General features: G+C 61.0%; 1 protein-coding gene across 4 annotated transcripts; it reads left to right on the top strand.

Moving 5' to 3' along the window:
* Nucleotides 1-664: 664 nt before the first annotated feature.
* On the top strand, nucleotides 665-17,818 carry RAB37 (RAB37, member RAS oncogene family). Of its 4 annotated transcripts, none has more exons than XR_005932356.1 (10): nucleotides 665-1,353; nucleotides 7,404-7,514; nucleotides 11,816-11,926; nucleotides 14,033-14,074; nucleotides 14,230-14,296; nucleotides 14,384-14,436; nucleotides 14,873-14,938; nucleotides 15,355-15,500; nucleotides 15,740-15,796; nucleotides 16,076-16,106. XR_005932356.1 is itself a non-coding variant. In XM_030015744.2 (10 exons), the coding sequence occupies exons 1-10, from the start codon at nucleotides 1,294-1,296 to the stop codon at nucleotides 16,363-16,365; spliced, it is 750 nt and encodes a 249-aa protein (XP_029871604.1). In that variant the 5' UTR covers nucleotides 728-1,293; the 3' UTR covers nucleotides 16,366-17,818. The 4 variants fall into 4 exon arrangements, 3 of the variants coding, with proteins under 3 accessions (XP_029871604.1, XP_029871607.1, XP_029871606.1); XM_030015744.2 differs by lacking the exon at nucleotides 15,355-15,500 and adding an exon at nucleotides 16,260-17,818 and having other exon boundaries at nucleotides 728-1,353; nucleotides 16,076-16,152; XM_030015747.2 differs by lacking the exons at nucleotides 11,816-11,926; nucleotides 15,355-15,500 and adding an exon at nucleotides 16,260-17,818 and having other exon boundaries at nucleotides 737-1,353; nucleotides 16,076-16,152.
* The last annotated feature ends 1,598 nt before the right edge of the window (nucleotides 17,819-19,416 follow it).

Raw genomic sequence — 19,416 nt, 5'->3', positions numbered from 1 at the left:
TGCTGATCTGGAAGGAGGGAACTGGAGATTGAATTGAGTTTCTCTTAAATAAACTTCTCAGTAAAGATTAATTTCTTTCCAGTCTAATTGACAACACCAGATTGCTCTAAGGGGAGTTGTAAATAAAAGGATCTCAATGAGATATCGACTGGCATCTCCAGGTTTAGGCACAGGTTCCTCCTGTTTTTAAACACAATTTGTTTTCCACTCCAAGCAGGCTCCTAACTGGGCCCTGTAAATGCAGTGAGTTTCCAAAGGACAGCTGCCAGGGTAGCCAGGCTCAGGTTAGCACCAGTTTCGTAAAGAAGCTGAAATGGCCTGGCTAGCGCAAGCTGCTGCCCCTCCCTGGGGTGACACTGCTGACCACCCAGGTCTGTGCTTTGCCACTACCCATGGATGCCTGACGGCTGTATGGGCTGATGGCTGGAGGGGTGTCAGCCAGAGCAGCCAGAGTGCAGGCGTGGGGCTCCCTAACTCAAGTGCCAATGAGCCGGGTGTGAAGCACGGCTCAAGCGGTGCAGCAGACCTGGCTTCATTCTCTCAGCTCAGCAGCTGATTGGAGCTGGCAGCAAGAAAACTCTCTGCCCAGGGCTGCCTTCCAGACCTGCCTGACCGTGTCCCGCAGCAGAGGGAGGAAGGGCAGCGTTTCCTAGTGGCAAGGGTGAGGGATCGCTGTGCCCTTGGGCAGGGAGCCCCGGGATCTCTGCAGAGGTGGGGGGGCCTCTATCACTGCGGACTGAGATGGGGGGGGGGCCTGGAGAGGAACCAGCGGTTGTGTGGAAGTTGCCACGGGCCCTGCCGGCGTGGAGGGGAGCTCCCACGGCCTCCCCGCCCCCGGGCGGGACCGGCCTCCCCCCACCGCCTCCTCCGGGCGGGGGAACCCTGCGAGCGGGGCGGGCACGGCGGCGGCGGCGGCAGCGGCGGCGGCGAGGAGCCGGGCACAGCTCCGCTGTCCTGCGGGGGCCCGGATCGAGCCGAACCGAGCCGTGCTGAACCGGGCCGCGCCCATCAAAACCCAACCGGACCAAACCCAGCCGTGCCGTGCTGAACCGGGCCGGGCCGAACCGCGGCCCCTGCGGAGCCAGACCGGAACTAACGGGACCGGAGCGGGCCGGGCCAGGGTGGGGGGGCGGCCGCTGTCCGTGGTGCTGAAGGCGGCGCGGCCGCTGTCCGTGGTGCTGAAGGCGGTGCGGCCGCTGTCCGTGGTGCTGCAGGAGCGGCCCGGCCCGGCCCGGCCCGACCCGGCTTCCCCCCCCAGCGCCGGCGGCCGGAGCCGGCCCATGCACCTCGGCCATGGAGACCCGCGCCGCCGGCTCGGGGGGGGCTGGCTACAACGAGGCCCTGCTTCACAAGGTAGGGCTGGGGCAGCGGCGGTGCTCGGAGAGAGGGGGAACCCGGGGGGGGCGGGGGGTGTGCCGGGACGGCCTGAGAGCAACTGCCGGGGTCGGGCGCCTGCTTGAACTTCCCCGGCAAACTCTGTCCCTCTCCCCTCCTCGTTCCTCTTGTCTCGGTGGGGTCCATTCGTCCCGGCGGGGTGGTGGGCGGATAGGGCTGCAGCTCTTCCCCCCCCCCCCGCCCCCCCCCCCCCCCCCCCAATTCGCGGCGGCCGGGGCCGGGCAACCCGCGGGGCTCGGCCCCGGTCACCGCCACCTCCCGGGTGACGGTGGGGAGGGGGGCGGCAGGATCGGGCGTGTTTGCAAAGCAAAGCGGGCGAGAGAGCTGGAAAGGGGCCAGCCCCGCGGCACAGCCCGCAGCCGGCGTTCAGCCACTTCCTCTGTCCTGTGCATGCTCCGGGGGGGTCGGGGGGACCTGCGCTCCGGGGATCTGTTTGCCAGAGGCAGCCTAAGGAGCCGAGACTTCCCTGCCATGAAATAGCGGTGTCCCAAGAGACGTCCATCCCTGAGCTCCTTGCTTTAAAATCTTTCTCTTCTGCGGGGTCCCTGGGACTGCGTTTTGTAACTCCACGTTGCACAGAGGGTGGCCGGGGCTGCTGCTCTCCCCGCAAGACCTGGGTGGCTCAGGCTCTGCTGCAGGCTTTGCTGGAGCAGGGCTTTTGCTCGCTGCAGTCAGACGCTGCCCTGCAACTCCAGGAGACATGGAGGAGACGCTGAGCTCTGCCAGATCCACCCATCACTCCCTCTTGCTGTCCTGAAGCCTCTGCTGCAGTCCCCAGTGACTGTGCAGGGACCGACCCCCCTGGGCAGCAGGGGAAAAGCAGGGGTAGAGCAGAGCAGGGGAAAGGGCTGGGGCTGTGTTGATCCCTCTTCACAAATCCCAGTCTATTTTACATCCTGCTCTACTCAGGGCAATGTGCCCAGCCCTTGATTAGCAGAAAAATATCAATTACTAGCAACTGTCATTTCTGTTGTACACCCAGTACGTAGGACATGCCTCCAGGGATGACTCAAGAAACTTTGATTCTTTGCAAAGCCTTAACTCTCTCTTCTCCAGCAATGAGCTGCTGCAGTAAAGGAACAACACTGGTGGAAATGAGTCTCTGGGCACAAGAGCTGCCCAGGCAAATAACCATCCCAGTCCCATGTTCTCTGCTGTTTCCCTTGGTATTACGCTGCTGCTCCTAGCTGGGTTGCTTGTCATGCAGAAACAAGCCTGCTCTGCTCCAGGGATGTGAGGCAGCAAGTACCTTGCTAGATCTTGTTTCTGAGCAAGGAATCACATTTCAGATGTGCTGAGAAACCCCAAGAGAGCTTTGCACTCTGGAGGCAAAGGTTAAGTGATTTCTGATTGGTGGCTAAACCCAGGCCTGGGAAGGAAATGGGCTAGGAGCAAATCAAAGTGGGAACAGCAGGGGTTTGTTCTGGGCTGTTCCAGAAAAGTTTCACTTGGCACAAAATGACGGATTCTGCTTTCAGGTGATTTGACCCATTGCCAAATTCTTCTTCCTCCCATTGGATGCTTGGATCCATTTAGCTGGAACAAGCCCCAGGGGGAGAGGGACATGACCCTGGGCTGTGGTTGATCCAAGGTGTTAGCAGGCGGTTTGCAAACAGGGATCCCCTGTGTGACCTAAGCCAGCTTTTGTTTGATGCACAGCCCTAGAGCTCGTGTCTACAGGGCTGAAATGCAGTCTCTGCCAGGGCAAGGGTCCAGCTGGGCTGGCAGAGGGCCTGGGGCTCTGGCTCGAGCCAGTGTAAGGGGCTTGGCTGTGGTGAAACAGTGCCTGGGCAGGCTGGGGACAGCCCTGAGGTGTCCCTGTGGCACAGGACAGCTCAAGGCATCATCCAGCAGCATCCAAGTTGCCCTGGAGCACTGCCTGGAGGAGGGGAGAGGCAACACAATTTTGTACATAGGGCAGGTAGAAATAAGTCTTCGTAATGCATCCCTGAGAGACCATGACAGCAGGGTGGCCAGGGGCTGAAAGCAGCCATGGCTTCACTCTTAGACCTCTCCCAGTGCTGCGCCCTGGCTGAGCTCTGCAGGCAGTTGTGCTGGGGTGCACGTACACAATCGCCACAATTTGTTGCGACAAATCCTGCTGACCTGGGAGCAAGTCTTTGGGTTTGGGGCTTCAGCAGCTTTCTGAAAGCAGCAGCAGAGCCTGTGGAGGGCAGCTCTCTTCTCCCTGCATCCCCCAGGACTGGAGTTTTATGCTGTCAGGCTCCTGCTAGCTACATGTTAGCTCAGGTCCAGCTACCACACGTTAAAGCTCAAAAATGAACTGGGAAGATAACCTCAAACCACACGCGCTGTCCTAGATCTCCTCCCGCTTGGCTGGCACTGGAAATGCAGCAATCACCTCCCTACACTGCTTTGACAGCCGTGCAAAACCTCTCTTCCCTAGGCATGTTAGACCAAAATATCTCCTTTGCTCACTGGCTGCCAGCACGGGTAGGGGAGATCTGAGTGGGTTTGCCCTCACTGCCCCATCTCTCTGCCTTGTGTCTGCAACCTGCACTGAGCCAGCAGCGGTTTTGAAGGGAGGTGATTCACCTGGGTCTGAATTATCCCAAAGCCCCTAATTTGAGGTGTGGGGAGGGATATTTGCTCTTTCCCTAAGGCAGAGCTGGCAGACAGGTCTGCTCGGGGGTGTGTTACAAGCTGTGCCTGCTTTTCTGCTGGGGCTGTGGAGCAGGCGAGCTGTGGGGTGGTGGGGAAGCGAAGTTACCTCTGCCCACACAGTGGAAATAATTTCCTTTAGCTGGAAACAAGAACTTCTCTGATTGTGCTGGGGCTCAGGAGCAGTGCTTTGGGACTGTCACCGAGTAGCTTTCCTGGTCTTGGCCAGGTTTCCCTCTGTGCCTTGGCCAGCCCACCTGTGCATGCACCCCAGCAAAGCACTGCTCCATCCCCACACCACCATGCAGAGAAGAACTACAGCACCAAAAGGAATCTCTGAACGTTTTTGCCAAAGTTTTCCAGGCAAAGAAAAACTCCCAGGAAAATGCAGGGTGCTGGGGAGGCTGGGCTGTGGCCGAGGATGCTGGCAAGAGGCAGGGCAGGTACGGAGCTTTGTCACTGGGAGGCTTCTTATCTTGACTCACGCATGTCCAAACTGAGGTTTCAACAGCTGGCTAGCCACATCCACTCCACAGAGGGGTTTTTATTCTTCTTTTATGTTTATTTCGTAGCCAGGAAGGCCACAGTGATTTCCACTGTGCTGTACCTCCACAGAGCCCATGAGCTTTTCCTGAAGTCATTAGGAATCTCTTGGCTGATTCAGGCCAACTTTTACTGTTATTATTATTAAGTCATGAAGCAATTCATGAGTTGTCTCTCTTATAAATCCCAATTAAATTATTGATATGGGAGTCTGCCTTTTATACATGTTCTCTGTAAATCCTGGGCTCTGGAGACTTTCTGGTGCTCATTCCAGCCATCTCTCCTCCCTCCATAATTAATGCCATTTTCTGCATTAACTGCTCCCAAAGACAGTGATGCAGGGTGCAGCTGGTTCTGTTGCACCTCCCAGCACCAGTGTTTTACCTGGGAATAGTGTAGCACCAAAGAAGGCAGTGCTGGGGTGCAGGAGCCCCACGGTAATGAACTCTTGGGGTGTTTTCCTATGTGGCTGCTCCAGGGCAGATCCTTCTCTCTGCACAGGGAATGTGTCTGGGACCCAGGGCAAAGCCAAAGGGGGCTTGGGCAGGGAAATTCCCCCCAGGGAAAGGGATGACCCAGCTCCTCTGGCCCACGTGCAAGGACTTCACCCAGAGATTTCTGCCTCCCAACATCCCCCCAGCTCTCGCACATGCTCCCAACCCACGAGGCTGCTCTGAATGTACAAGTGACCTGCAAACAGCCTGACATCTAGTTAGGGGGGGCACAGAAATCTCTGGCTGCAGATCTGACCCCAGGTTGCTGCCTCTGAGCCCTGCAGAGGTGCAGGGCTCCCTCCTGCCAAAAGCTCTGCTCAGCAGGTCGGGCTTTTCCCAGGAGATGTTTGGGGTTTGGGATGCTTTTTCCGAGGGAAAATGCTGATTCACCGAAGCGAGCGTTTCACTGAAGCGTATCGGCATTAGCAGGCTCCAGGCAGGTTGTGGTGCGGTGATTTATGCAAGGCATGATGCTGGTCTCCTGCCAGTCCATGTTCCTGCTTCATTTGTGGTCCTCAAGCTCCTTGGCTTTTGGTTTCAGCCCACTCCTTTGGGGCCGTGGAGTGGCAGGAACTGTGGTGCCGGGTGCTGTGGCATGTGCCTGGTGGTTGGATCCCCCATGGCCTCGTGGAGCACAAAATCAGGTCTTGACCTGTCGGGGCTGTTTGGGCACTTGATTAAACACGTTCCTCCACGCTTCTCTGCCCTGCACTTCACAAGGGGGTACGTGCAGTGCCTGAAGTGGTGCCAGGCTGGGTTTCACCTCAGGGCCCCTCAGTACAGGGCAGGTGATGGAAGGATGGGACCGGCCATATGCAGAGGCTCCCCTGGCCATCAGGAAGATGCTGAAGCAACAGCTTCCACTTGGCAGGCAAAGAGTGACCTTCACGATGTCACCTGGGGTGGGGATGAAGAGCTGAGGTGCCCTGGGATTGAGCAGGGCTGCTGGAGCTGTATCGGGCTAAACACAAATCGAGGGGGAAAAACAGATGCAGTGAAGTGCAGCACAGGTGGAGGCAGAGTGGGGGGGTTCAGGCCCAGCACCTCGCTGGCTCAGCCCTGCAGCCTCAGGGGTGGCCGGGGACCCATGATGGGGGGACGGGACACTGCCCCAGGGCCAGCTCAGCGCTTTCCAGGGCAGCAGCTACAGCAACACCTGTGTCCTGAAAGAGAGAGCCAAAATCACTTCTGAGCAAGAAACCAGTTAGCAGAGTGTTTATTTTAACTTGTGTCCCTCTGAAAGGGTTGAAAGTGCCTTGGTTTCCTGAAAGGATGGGAATGTTTGTGCCGGTGGCTCAGCAAACAAAACCCAGATACTGGCAGAGAGGGGAGGGAGGGATTTGCATTTGCACCGTTGCTCTCCCTTAGGCTGGGGATTTGGAGGAACACGGGCAGGAGCAGAAGGGAGGATGGGCTCCCCAGGAATGCGGTGTGGGTACCAGGGCCACAGGCTGGCAGCTTGGAGGCTGCTCGGGAGATGATGGCAATGCCCCAGCTCTGACATCTGCACAGCTCCCTTGTCCCTTCTGCTCGGGGACAAGCAAGCTTTGCTCCCTGCAGGAGAGCCCTGGGGCTTCCCATGAAGGGCTGGAGAGGCAGAGAGGCTCCATGACTTCAAACCCAGCACCCTGCCAGCGGGGAGCACTGTGGGGTCCACGGCATTAATGCAGCGTGAAAACAACCCGGTGCCCCAGAGAGGCTGCGTGGCTGTGGCAGTGTCTGTGTGCAGCAGCTGCGGGAGATACTGTCTTTACTAAACAGTTTTGGACCTAACCCAGTGCCGCCAGAGTCCTCCCAAAGAGGTTTTCCGCCAGGGCTGTGCAAGCCAAGGCTGCCTCTGCTCAGCAGCTTCCCAAGCCGGGGCAGGGGTGTCTCTCCTGCTCACTCCCCACGACGGGCTGCGCTTTGCTTTCTCTTCCACCTCTGCATTTCGGAAGGGCACAGTGGGGCTCATGCCTGAAGCTCCATCTGGGGCACATTTCATTTATTACAGAGGTGGTCAGAGGGGTGGAAATTCCTCCCCAGGCAGGTGGCAGGACCCAAGGGGACAGCAAAGAACAGGGCACAGTGGGACAAGCCATCTGGCCCTGATGCTGGCACCCAGCAGCCCATGGGGACAATCTGCTGCTGGGCAGGGCTGTGCAGGGGGGCTGCCATGGGGTTTCCATGGGGCCCACGGCTCTGCCATGACCTGGGGCCAGGCTGGTCCCTCCAGATCCTGCTGTGTTCACTGCTGCATCCCCCCAGCACCCTCTCCCTAAACACCCAGACCCTGGCTGCATGCTGTGCCTGCAGGCTTGGGCATCGCCTGCTTCCATGCACTGACTCCTCTTTACCTGGTCCTTGCAGACAATCCTGGTCGGAGACAGCGGCGTGGGGAAGACATCTCTGCTGGTCCAGTTTGACCAGGGCAAGTTCATTCCTGGCTCCTTCTCCGCTACCGTGGGCATTGGGTTTACGGTAAGAACCCAATTCCTGGTCCCTGGGCTGTGCAACCTTGCTTACCCTTGGGGAAGCAGTTTTATTTGGGTAATCATAAGCTATGTTTCTATGCTTTAAGTGGTGCTAAGCACAAAGAATTGGGAGAATTTGCTTTGGCGCTGCTGGATGAGGGGCCCTGTTTGGCTGTGTGCTTGCCGGCAAGCTGGGGGCAGGCGCGCTTCAGTTGCTGGAGGGGATGGAGGATGGATGAGGCTTCACATCCCAAAACTCTCTGTGGGGCCGTCCCTGAGTGCAGCCTTTTGCATCACACCCGGAAAGCTGCCTTTGGAGCAGCCCTGCTCTCCCAGGGAGAAGCCAGCCTGTGTCCTGCCTGTGCGGCCCAGGGCTCTCACGAAAAGTCAGGCAGATGGCTACAGCGCCTGGAAAAAGCACTCGGCTGCCGTCCAGCACTATTTGCAGAGCTGCCGCGGGGCCGGTGAGTGGCTCTGACACGTGTGTCCTCTCTCCTCGGGGAGTCTGGGACAGAGACAGCGCTTGGGACCTCACTGCGCAGTGAGACCAGCATCCCTCCAGCATCCGTGACAAGGCTGGGGCTCAGCAAAAGGCCATTACCCATGGGATGGCTATTACCCATGAGGATGCTATTACCCCTGGGGATTTTCTCTCGAGTCCAAGCCAAGGAAGCAGGGAAACATGTGGTACCAGTGTGGGGGGTCTGGGGCCAAGCAGCCCAGGTGCTGGCAGCCAAGAGTGCCCCTGCGGGCAGTGCCGAGCCCTGGGCAGTCAGAGGAGGCTCAGCCGTGCTCCCGACCTTTGCCAGCTCTCGGCTGCTTTGTTTCTCCTGCAGCAAATGACAGCGTGGGGAGGTGATGCTCAGCCAGGCGTTTTTCCTGCCCAGGCAACTCCGTTAGTGCCAACACGGTTTGCTGTATCCTTCCAGCCCCCCTCCCCAGCAAGCTGCAGGGGAGCTCAGCCGCTTCCAGGAGCTCCGAGTGTCTCCAGCCTTCAGCTCTGGGCACTTTCCTGGTGAAAGTGCGTATATAAACTATAAATCCCCTGGCTGGGTCTGAGCGCAGTTACGGGACTGGAAATACAGGTTCCCTTTCCCGAGGGGCAGAGGAAGGCTTGGCTGGAGCAGGAGCCGGCAGCCGAGGAAGACGCGGAGGCGGGTGACGTCGCAGAGGGCATCTCTGCCGTCGGACCTCCCGCAGCCACGCGTGGCCTTCGCACTGAGATTAGCCCTGGACTTGCTGGGGCGATGGGCTGGGTATCCCCGGGGAAAATAAATCAGAGGGAGCTGAAGGCTCCTGTCCGCGGAGTGGTGCCTGTAAGCTTGAAGACATATGGACGTGGATGGAGTTTCATGGAGTGAGTTTTTGGGCAATGCAACATTCCTGGCTCTCCCCCAGGACTTCTCCCGCATTCCCCCGCTTGGCCTTTTCCCAAATGAAGAGTGCTATGAACCACATCCCAATGGCCGGCGTAGGATGCTGGGGGCTGTGAGCAGCCGGGGGGAGCGGGAGCCCTGGCAGCCGTCCCAGCCGAGCCGCTGAACTGGCTCGCCGCAGCGCGTGGCTTCCGGCTAACGGCCGCTGCTTCTGGTTTCCTCCCGGCTTCTCTGCGCCTCGGTGCTAACCCGGGGCCCGGTTCGGCAGCCGTCGGGGCTGCAGCAGACGGGCTAAACCCCCTACGCTCAACTGCACCGGTGGGGTGGGAGCGGGAGCCACCGTCCCCACCGAGCCGGCGTGGCGGGGGTGATTTAGCGGCACTGGGGTCTCCATCCCCACACCCTGGGGGGGGGGGCTGGGGGTTGTTCAGTTGTGGGGTGAGCGGTTCCTTCTCTCCCCATCCGTGTGCCTGGCGGGACGTGCCACGGCTCTGCCCGCCATCCGGTGCCGCCGAGCCCCTGGCAAACCCAAGCACCCCGGGGTCCCCGGTGTGGGGGTGCGGGGGGGGGGGGGGGGGCAAGTTTCCAGCCTTGACCCTCCTCTTCCTCATCCCGGGGCCGGGCAGGGCAGGGAGGCGGCCGGGGCACAGCCTTGGGGGTGGCATTGGCCGGGGAGGAGGAGGAAGAGGAGGAGGAAGGCGGGCCGGGCCGGGCCGGGTGGGGCCGCGGCTCCCGCTGGTCCCGCGGGGGCCGGGACTCGGCGGCTCCGCTCGGACGCACCATGAGCGGCCCCGGAGGGGCGGCGGGGAGCGGGACCCCCCCGACGGGGAGCGGGGACCCCCCGGTTCTGCCCCGGGACTACGAGCTGGCCGGCAAGGTGGGAGGTGACGCGGGCTGAGCGGGGAGCGGGGATGGACCCCCCAAAAGCTCTGCAGGGGGTGAAGGTTGGGGCTCGCCCCCCCGGCCCGGGGAAGACCGGGAGGGGTCCGGGGGGGGGCCCGGGGGCCGCCCGCTTCCTCCGGTGCCGCGATCGCGCCCAGGAAGCGGCTGCGGGCCGGGGAAGGGGAAGGGGAAGGGGAAGGAGGCGGCGGCCCCAGCGGAACCCCCCCAGCCCTGCCCGCCCCTACCCCGGGGGGGTCCCAGATCTAGCAGATGTGGGGATGGGGGTCCTCCCCCCCCGGGGGGTGGAGATAGGGGGTCCCTGCCCCGAGGTGGCGACGGGGGTCCCAGCCCCCCCGGTCGCCCACCTGCAGAAATAGGGGTTTTGGGGGTCTCGGCTTGGTGGGTGGGCGGTGGGACTTACTTGGGGGTGGGACACTGCCGAGCTCTGCCTTCTGAAAGCCCGTCCTGCACTTCTCCAGGCAAGGGGGGGTCCTGCCAGCTGGGGCAGCAGTGCCCTCCATGATACAGGGCAGTGGAAACAGGACCCCATCCAGCCCATCGCAGCACCCCAAGGGCACCGGGGAGGGAGACAGCAGCCCCAAAGCCGAGCCAGGCCAGGGCCCCGCACCCAGCCCACAGCCCCCACACTACAAACACCCCTGCACCCCTGCTAGGCATCGGGGTGAGGACCCTCCTCCCCGAGTGCCCCCCTCTTCCCCAGCCCAGCTCGGCCAAGGGTCACCCCAGGGAAGCACCCTCCTCTTCCTGGCAGCAGAGGGGAGGCACAGGGCGGATGAACCTTTTATCCGAAAAATTTAATATGCAGCCCCAGGCTGAGCCCGGCACCGACAGTGCCAGGCCCGAGACCTCGCGCCGCCTCACTGAGCCGGCTCCCAAAGCGGTCCCGTGTGCTGCCACCTTCCCCAAAACACTTTTATTCCTTTGCCCTCGTCCTCTCCACTCTGACTCCTTTCAGTGGAGGGCAATTTTGTGTTTGAGGGAGGAAATCAGTTGCCAGCTTGGTCTGGAGCAAGGTGGAGGCAGAACTGAGCAGTGTTCCCAGCTGCCCTCCAGCCTGGGCAGGGTTGGGGTGTCCCCGGGAAGGATTTGACCAGCAAAGTGAATTGGCAGGAGGCAGAGCATTTCCAGCCCCCAGCTCTGGCTGTGCTGGCCCGCAGGGCGTTTTGCTGTGCCATCCCTGCCGAGGGTGGCCACAGCTCTGTGTTTGCCCGGGCAGTGGGGCTGCATGGGTTTGCTTTGCAGGCTCCAGCATCCCAGCAGGGTGGGCTTGCAGGGATGGACCTTCTTGCTGGAGTCCTGCTCGCTGCCATTTTTAGGCAGGGGATAGGTGCAGTCAGTGTCAGGTTAATTATTGCCGGGCAGGAAAGGGCTGCTGTCGGCAAGCTGGGAGGAGAGCATGGCATTAGGGCATCTGGTAAGGCTGTGCTTATGGAGACCAGCAATGGTCCTGGCTGCTGTCTGCCCGAGTCCGGCGGTGCCAGAGCAGTTGGGGAGCCTGGGCTGAGCCTGTTTGCTTAGCAGGAGGGGAAAAGGCACCGTGTTTGCTTTGGTGTCTGTGGCAGGCAGGGTGAGAGTCCCAGACACGGCAGCGTTTGCCCAAGCCATGCACTACCCCTTGGGCTGGGCACACCCGGGCCGGGGGCAAAGCGTGGGGGGAGGTGGCTCCGTGTGTCCGGGAGCTGCGGCCGGTTCTCCAGGAGCCTGCTGGGCTGGGAGATGGCCAGGGGCCGGCCCGGAGACATCTCTTCTTGGTGTGGTACCTGCCTTCCCACCAGCTCTCCTCTTCTGCTCTCCCCCTTTTCGGTGGCTGGGGGCTGCTCTGCTGCCCTGGGGCATCACCTGGCTGTACCCTTGGGGGTCCCATCCCACCCCCAGCTCTCAGGGGCATCCCCAGACCCAGCTGGACCAGCCCTGGGGAAAGAAACGGAGGGACACATGGGACCGGGGGGGGGGGGGGGGGCTCAGCACCACCCAGGGATGCTGCCCCCTCCCCGTCCCGCTGACACCTCTCCCTGCGCCCATCTTGCAGGTGATGTTACTTGGAGACTCGGGCGTGGGGAAAACCTGCTTCCTGCTCCAGTTCAAAGACGGGGCCTTTCTCTCCGGGACGTTCATAGCCACCGTGGGCATAGATTTCCGGGTGAGACCACCACAGCTGCCAGCCCCTCGCCTCCCCCGACCTGCACCTCAGCCATGACGGGGTGCTGGGAAGGAGCGACAGGGGGTTTCCAGCCTCTGCACCCCAAATATTCTCCCAACCAGCTGCAGGCACTTGCTGAAACCCTTCCACCTTTCCCTGGGAGAGCTGTAACAGAGGGAAGGGCCCGCTGGGACTGTCACCTTTTGCCTTTGAATCAGCAAAAAGCCTCGGTTTGGCCCATCCTGGCCCGATGCGTGGGCTCGGGGTGTGCGGTGGGCAGCTGGCACGGCCCACCGGCCAGGCTGAGGCCAACAGCTTGGGGGGCAAACGCTGGTTGCTGTAATTTTGTGCTTTGGAAAGGGCTGAAATGGGCTGCCGAGGAGTCGTTAAGGTCACCAGATCCCATTTAAACCCTCCCGCTGCTCTCTGTTCACCAAATTTCAGCTGCAGGGTCTCTCTGGGCATGCACAGGCAGGCAGAGCTGTTTGCAGCTCAGGGTAGAGCGGCGTTTCAGCAGGCTGGAAGTCACGGGGGTTGTCCCCGGTCTGGGCTCTGCCTGTGGCTGCCGACACGTGTCGAGCGTGGTCGGCGCTTCCTCTGCCTCCGCAGCTGCAGCTGCTCTGGTTTTCTGCTGCCTTTGCTGCCTGGGCTGCTCTTGGCTTGCAGGGGGGAATTGGGAGGTTGGGGAGCAGGGCCTGGGGGAGAGGGTTGGGGGTTCGCTTTGGAGGGGTCTTGTGGCCTGTCCTTCCAATAAAGTCACGAAACAAGGAAAATCTGCCCTGTCCCACTGCTGGGCTCAGTGCTGGTGGCCCCAGGGGTGTTGTCAGCTCGTAGGTACCCACTCTGCCTTGTGCAAGCATCCCCTCCAGCAGCTCATGGCTTGCTGCTGGTAAATAATTTCCAGTGTCTCCTAGGGCGCGTTTTTTGTTTTATCCAGCCCATTTTCTCAACTTCTATCATCTCCACGTGGGCTGAATTTCCATTTCAAACAATTCCAGGCAACCAAATTATTTACAGGGGTCTTCTCTTTCCAGAATCATCCCTCCAAGTACAATTCTTTAATAGTCTTAAAATAGCCCTTCAGTAAATCCTGCTTTTCTTTTCTCAGGCCTCTGGAGAGAAGTCCCTGCTCTTCTGAGTTGGGTACAGCTATTGCTTAAGCCCCAGTAACTGACTTCTCCACTCACTTGCAAATGCCTCTTCACTTCCCCAGTCCCAGCCTGGCTGCCTGGCTGCAAACCACCCTAACTAACCCAGGAGATTTCCTCCTGCTGTGCTGGATAAAGCTCTGTGCTACCTGCAACCCCCCCAGCTCAGTGTTTGCAACCACCTCTAAGGGCCAAGCAAGGCTCCCACCAGCAAGGAAACCTGAGCTGGAGACCCAAGCATCGCCCACTGAGCATCCCCAGGCAGCTCGTAGCACGCGAAGGCCTTAAATTGCTGCAAATAGCCCAAATTTTTAGTGCAGCAGTGGTTCGTTCGGCACAGGGAGCAGAGGAATCGTGGCAGAAGGGTCAGGGCTTTATGGTGGGCAAACATTATAAAAGCACACCGAGATGTTATTAATGAATGCACATTTGCATGTAGTTCACGCAAGACCTCCCCACTTCCCCAGCTCTGCCGAACTTCCCCCGGCCACGCGGGCAGGGGCTGCTGCAAGCCCGGGGCTGCCCGGCAGGACCCGGAGCAGATCGGCATCCCCGGGCTTTGCGGGACAGCCTGCATCGTTAGCCAGCTCCTTACGGAGCCATAAGATGGGGGTGCTGGCTGTAGGAGGTGAGCGAGGCACCAGATCCAAAGCAGGCTGGGATCTTGGTGTCCTGTCTCCGTCAGGGCCTGATTCTGCTCTTTTCCACCCTGACACGAGGGGATGCTGCTCTGGGATGTCCCCACAGCCACCGCGTGGCATCGCAGCCCCCCAGCAGGACCAGGGTTTGTAGCAATGAGGCTTCAACGTCCATCCCCACGGGCAGCCTGACTTCATCCTGCTGGCCAGGGGAGAGCAGCCGAGGGGCCGGGGCATGACAGGTTCCACGCCGGGGCTGGCCAGCACCCACACCAAGGCATGCTTCGGGCTGATGAACGTGCTCTCCTTCTTTTCTGCAGAACAAAGTGGTGGCCGTGGACGGCGTGAAGGTGAAGTTGCAGGTGAGCTTTGGGAGGGGGTGAGCAATTCCCAGCCAGATTGCTTGAACTCCCCCCCAGGCTGAGAGCGGTGGTCCGGCAGGGCCGGGAGCCACAGGGGCATCCCCACCTGGGAGGGGTTTCCCCTCCCCGCTCTCACCGGGGCGGCTTTTCGGCAGATCTGGGACACGGCAGGACAGGAGCGTTTCCGCAGCGTCACCCATGCCTACTACAGGGATGCCCAAGGTTGGTTTGGGGTCTGGCGGGGACGGGGGAATACCAGCCGGAGCACATCCCTGCAGCAGGGCAATGCCTCTGCCTCTTCCCTTCCAGCCCTGCTCCTGCTCTACGATATCACCAGCAAGATGTCCTTCGACAACATCCGCGTGAGTCCCCTCCGTGGGTCGGGAACGTGTTTTTCCTCGGGAATTGGAGTCGTGGGTGCCGTGTATGGCTTGCTGGGTGTTTGGGGCAGTTTGAAGCCTGTTTTACACGTAAGCGCCGGCTGTTTTGGCCAGACCCAGCCGGCTGGGAGCTCGTCCCTGGGGCGCCTGGCTGGGTGCTGCATGGCTGGGTGAGTTTTGTTTAGGGACATGGTAAATGGCTGGAGGGAAAAAACGTGGTTTGGGATGGACGTGAACTACGTGTAGGCTTGGGCCATAGCCAGGAGACGGGGCGTTTTCAGGACTGTTCAGCTGTCATGCTGGAATGGTTCCCACGCCAAAAAAAAGTCATTTTCCCCATCCTTGTGGGGGTGAGTGAGGGCTGGGAGGGGAGGGACGGGGGTACCGCTCACCCTGACACATCCCTGCTGCCCCACAGGCCTGGCTGACGGAGATCCACGAGTATGCCCAGAAAGACGTGGTCATCATGCTGCTGGGCAATAAGGTGTGTGCAGGGTCCCCCTGCACCCCGCGGTTTGCCGTGCCGTGCCGTGCCGTGCCGTGCCGTGCCCTTGCCGTCCCTGTGGCTGTGGAGGGATGGGGCTCGGTGGGTGCTCTGCCTGCCGGCTGGGTGCAGCCAGCCTACACCCGCTGTGGGGCTCTGCTGCTTTCTGGGCTCAGCCAGGCCCCAGAGGTGACCCCAGAGGTTTAGGGGGGTTCGGGGGGGGGGGTAGTGTCCCCAGCAGCCAGTGGGGGGCAGCACGAGGCTGAGGCTCCCAGTATGGGATGCTCCTGGAACTGGATGCTGCTGGGTATGGGATGCTGCTGGGTATGGGATGGCCACCCAGGTCCTGGATGCACCCCCAGATCCCAGGTAGCCCCAAGTCCCAGATGCCCAACCAGGACCCACATTCTCTCCAGGGGTCCCAGATGCTGCTGGGTGCCCAATGCCAGACTGGGTACTGGATTTTCCCCTGGGACTGGTTGCTCTCTGAATCCTGGAGGATGCTGGATACTTGATGCCCAGCAGGGTACCAGAAGCCCCCCTGGGTCCTGGATGCCCACAGGTACCCACTGGGTGCTGCCCCAAGTCCCCAGGTCCTGGATGTCCCCCCACATCCTCAATGCCACCAGGTTCCAGATGCTCAACAGGTACTGGATTCGCCTCTGGGCACTGGATATTCCTGGGTCCCTGACACCCCCAGTTCCTGGCAGCCCCTTGCACACCCCACATTGCCTGCTTGCCAGATGCCCCCAGGGTGCCAGCTGGCCCTGGTACGCGGTGACGCTTTCCTTCCCTTGGCAGGCTGACGTGAGCAGCGAGAGGGCTGTGAGGACGGAAGATGGAGCATCGCTGGCCAGGGTGAGCCATGCCAGGGTCTATCCCAACCGCAGCCCCCCCCCCAGAAAATTGCACATCGCTCAGGGTCCCCGTGCAGCTGTGCCATCCCCTCTAATGGGTACCCAGACCCACCTGGCTCTAGCACGGGCAGCGTGGCAGCCGCTTGCACACAAACCCTGGGGCAAGGCAGGGAGGGGAAGGCACCTTGTCCCCAAGCCTCAGCCAGGTGACAGGGATGATTCGGAGGGACAGGAGGGAATTCTGGGGCTGGCCGCTGACAGGGCGGTGCTGCCCTTCCAGGAGTACGGGGTGCCTTTCATGGAGACGAGCGCCAAGACGGGCATGAATGTGGAGCTAGCCTTCCTGGCCATTGCCAAGTGAGTACCTGGGGGACCCGGGCAAGGGAGGTCTCCCCCTGACCCCACTGCCTCCCGCACTGGCACTGGAGCAGGCAGGGGGGGGTAACGCAGCCCCACCACCCCAGGGAGCTGAAGCAGCGCGCGGTGCAGCCGCCGGAGGAGCCCCGCTTCCAGATCCATGACTACATCGAGTCACAGAAGAAGAAATCAAGCTGCTGTGCCTTCGCCTGAGAGTGGCCGGGAGGAGCTGGCAGTCCCGGGGGTGCAGGCAGGCAGGAGGCAGAACAGGGGCCCAATCCTGCCCTCGAGTGCCCAAGGGAACCAGGCTCTGACAAGCCAAGCGTGGACGGGACGATTCGGCAGAGCGAAGCGTGCACGGGGAGAGCCATTGCCCTGGCGCCAGGATCCAGGGGCCAGATCCTGCTGCCCTGTGGGGCAATGCCTGGAGCTTACTGTGTGCTACTGGGGGAATAACCGCCGTGTGATGACTGACAGCCTGGCCAGCGAGCCATTGTGGTGCCTCCATCACCTGAGCAGGATACGGCCCCGCAGCTAGCTGAGGGCTCCTGGGAGCGGCTGGAGGGGCTGCGTGTGTGCCATGGATGAGCCTTCGCACAGCCGCCGGTCCTCTCCTCCCCTGCAGCCATCCCCGCTCTCGTCCAGCTGAAAGGGCCTGATCCAGCCCCCGCGTCCCCAGTGCTGCCAGGGTCTGGCTTCCCTCCAGGGAGCCTCAGCTCTGCCCCCCAGGCTGCCCCACGGCTGAGTCCAGCCGGTGCCCACACTCACCGTGACTCCTCGCTGCTGCAGTTGCTAATGTCAGCTTTTATCCTCCTGCCGCCACCAGGGCAGCGATGTCCCTGTTGTGTCCTGGTTCTGCTGGAGGGAAGGGCCGGGATGGGGAAGCGTCCAGCCAAGCCTGCTCCCTGCCTGCGCAGCTGACGTGAGAAATAAAACTCCCCTTGGAGCACCCGAGCGATGCTTGGGGCAGTTGTAGTATACACGGCGATTTGGAAAAAACTTTATTTCCCTCCTCTTGTAGCCACAGGAATTAGACACTTTTTTTTTTTTTTTTTAACAAGAAAAGCCTTTTTGTTTTGAATCCCTCCAGACAAAACCATCTCCGGCCTCACGCAGGCTGGAGCTGGTGGGGTGGAGGTGCCCGCGGTGGCCTGGGGCTGCTGTGCCTGCCGGCTCCCAGGGTGGGCTGGGTTTCTGTCCCATCGCTGCACATGTCATACAACTGTTTCTTCCTGCCACTGGCAAATAGCAGCTGAAACCCACTCTCTGGAGAGCAGATGCCTGAGATGCTTCAGCCAGCAAATGCTGCTACACGGGGCACAAGGTACAAGGCTTGGGTCCAGAGTTGCTGCACATCCCCGGTCCTCAGCCTGGCCCTGCCGACCCCTCCAGCACGCTGCCGGCTCCCCTGACCGCTACCTAGGGTGGTGAGATGGTGAATATTTGGTTATATAGCTGAAGAGTCGATGCGAAGGGCAGCTGCGGAGGGCATGGCACTTTTGCACGTCGGAGTCGGGGACTGTCCGGCACATCCGTCCCCGCCAGCATCTTCCCTGGCCCTGCGCCCCAGCTGCTCGTCTCTCACCTGCCCCCGTCCCTCCTTCGCCTCTGCTCTGCTCCCGGGTCTTTCTTTGCAAGTTTACAGATTAAAGCTGGGTATTTTCAAGGCTTTGCATCTGCCTGTTTTTTCATTGTGTGAGAAATCTCTGCCCTGGGTCTGCAACGTGGGAGGCTGCTGCAGCCCGGCGCTGCAGAGCAGCGGGGCCGGGGGGGCCCTGGGAGCAGCTGTGGGGAAGGGGAAGCACACGCAGCCCCTTCCTCCCCGCCGGGGCTTTCGTTGAACATTTCAGACAGTCCAAAGGTGAGAGGGGAAGAGTAAACATGGCCTGTTAAATTAAAACCAACCTCCTCCCCTGCTGTTCTCATGGTGCGGAGTCCAGCATTCCCCAAATAACTCCGTCTTCCCACCAATGGCATTGCTGCTGCTGCTTGGCTGATGTCTGCAAAAAATGCTGGATGGCTTCAACACAAACAGACGTTGGCTCTTTTCTGCTTTCCCTCCTCCAGCCTGAGCTCCCTTAACGTCACGCCGAGCCGCAAAGGGCCCTGGCAGGAGGAGGCAGCTGGGGTGCAGCGGTGCTGCCTGCACCCTGCCATCCTGCGGGCGCTGCCGATGTCTGCCGGACCCAAAACCAGCTCCGGCTGTTTCCTTTGCTGCTGCCTTTCTTCCTTATCACGGTCCCATGCTCAAACCAGCCCTCTTGGAGCTGTCTTTTGTTTCCTGACTTAGGGCAGCGTTCCCAAAAAGCGTGTCCCCCCCCACCTCCCCCTCGGAACACACATGCTCGCAGGGCCGTGCCACTCACAACCCCCTTGCCAAAGGGAGGGCTGTGCCACATCGATGCTGCAGGCGATGGACCCCCCTGTCCTGGGGCTGTACTGTGACATGCTTGCCCTGGTTTTCCTCTCCGCAGGCATCTGCCGCCGGCCGCCGGCCGCCGTGGGATTCCTCTCCGCTGCCTTTCTCAGGGCTGAGCGGCCGTGGGCAAATGCTCAGCCGAGTGGAGGAAACAAATGAGCCCACTCTTCGCTCCCAGCTCGGCCCCACGGAGCTGGAACATGGCCAACCCCCAGCACCCCCCCCAGCACACGGGGGGTTTCTCGGCCGCTGGGGTCCCTGCAGCAGGGGTTCGGCACAGAGCCACCCGGGAGGGACATGTCCTGCGGCATGCTGCCATCACCTCCTTGCTCGCCCGGCTGCAGCATGGTTAAACGTGAACCCGGCTGCCCTGAGGACCTTTGGCCAGCCTGAACTTCAGCTAGGCCCTGAAGCCCGGCAGTAAGAGACACCGACGATATCTCCGTGCCACCCTCCAAAGGATGATCCCGGGAGCCAGGGGCCAGCTCTGCCTGGCCCCAGCAGCCCTGCTGCAGTGCTGGAGCAGCCCAGGCTTGCTTCTGCCTTGCTCTGCCCTGGTTGACCCGAAACCCCAGGATTTCACACTCTCGTAATCCCCTGCAGCCAATTCTGCTTCCCAGGTCGCGAGCAGAGCACATTGGGGCTGGGCAGAGCAAATCCCCCCTGAGTTTCCCCCCCATCTCCCCATCCTTGGGTCCCCCAGCTCCAAGGTGCCGAGCGGGGGCCGGGGGGCTCCTTGGAGGAACAGGGCTGCTCTCTCGTTTCCGCCGCACAGCGGGTTACCCGCGAGCGCGGCCTCCCGTGCTGCTTTCCCACGCAGTTTCAGTTTGGGGTTTTTATTTCGC

Source organism: Aquila chrysaetos, chromosome 5, assembly GCF_900496995.4.
Source record: "Aquila chrysaetos chrysaetos chromosome 5, bAquChr1.4, whole genome shotgun sequence".
Lineage (NCBI taxonomy): Eukaryota > Metazoa > Chordata > Aves > Accipitriformes > Accipitridae > Aquila > Aquila chrysaetos.
This window is presented reverse-complemented; position numbering and strand designations above follow the sequence as displayed.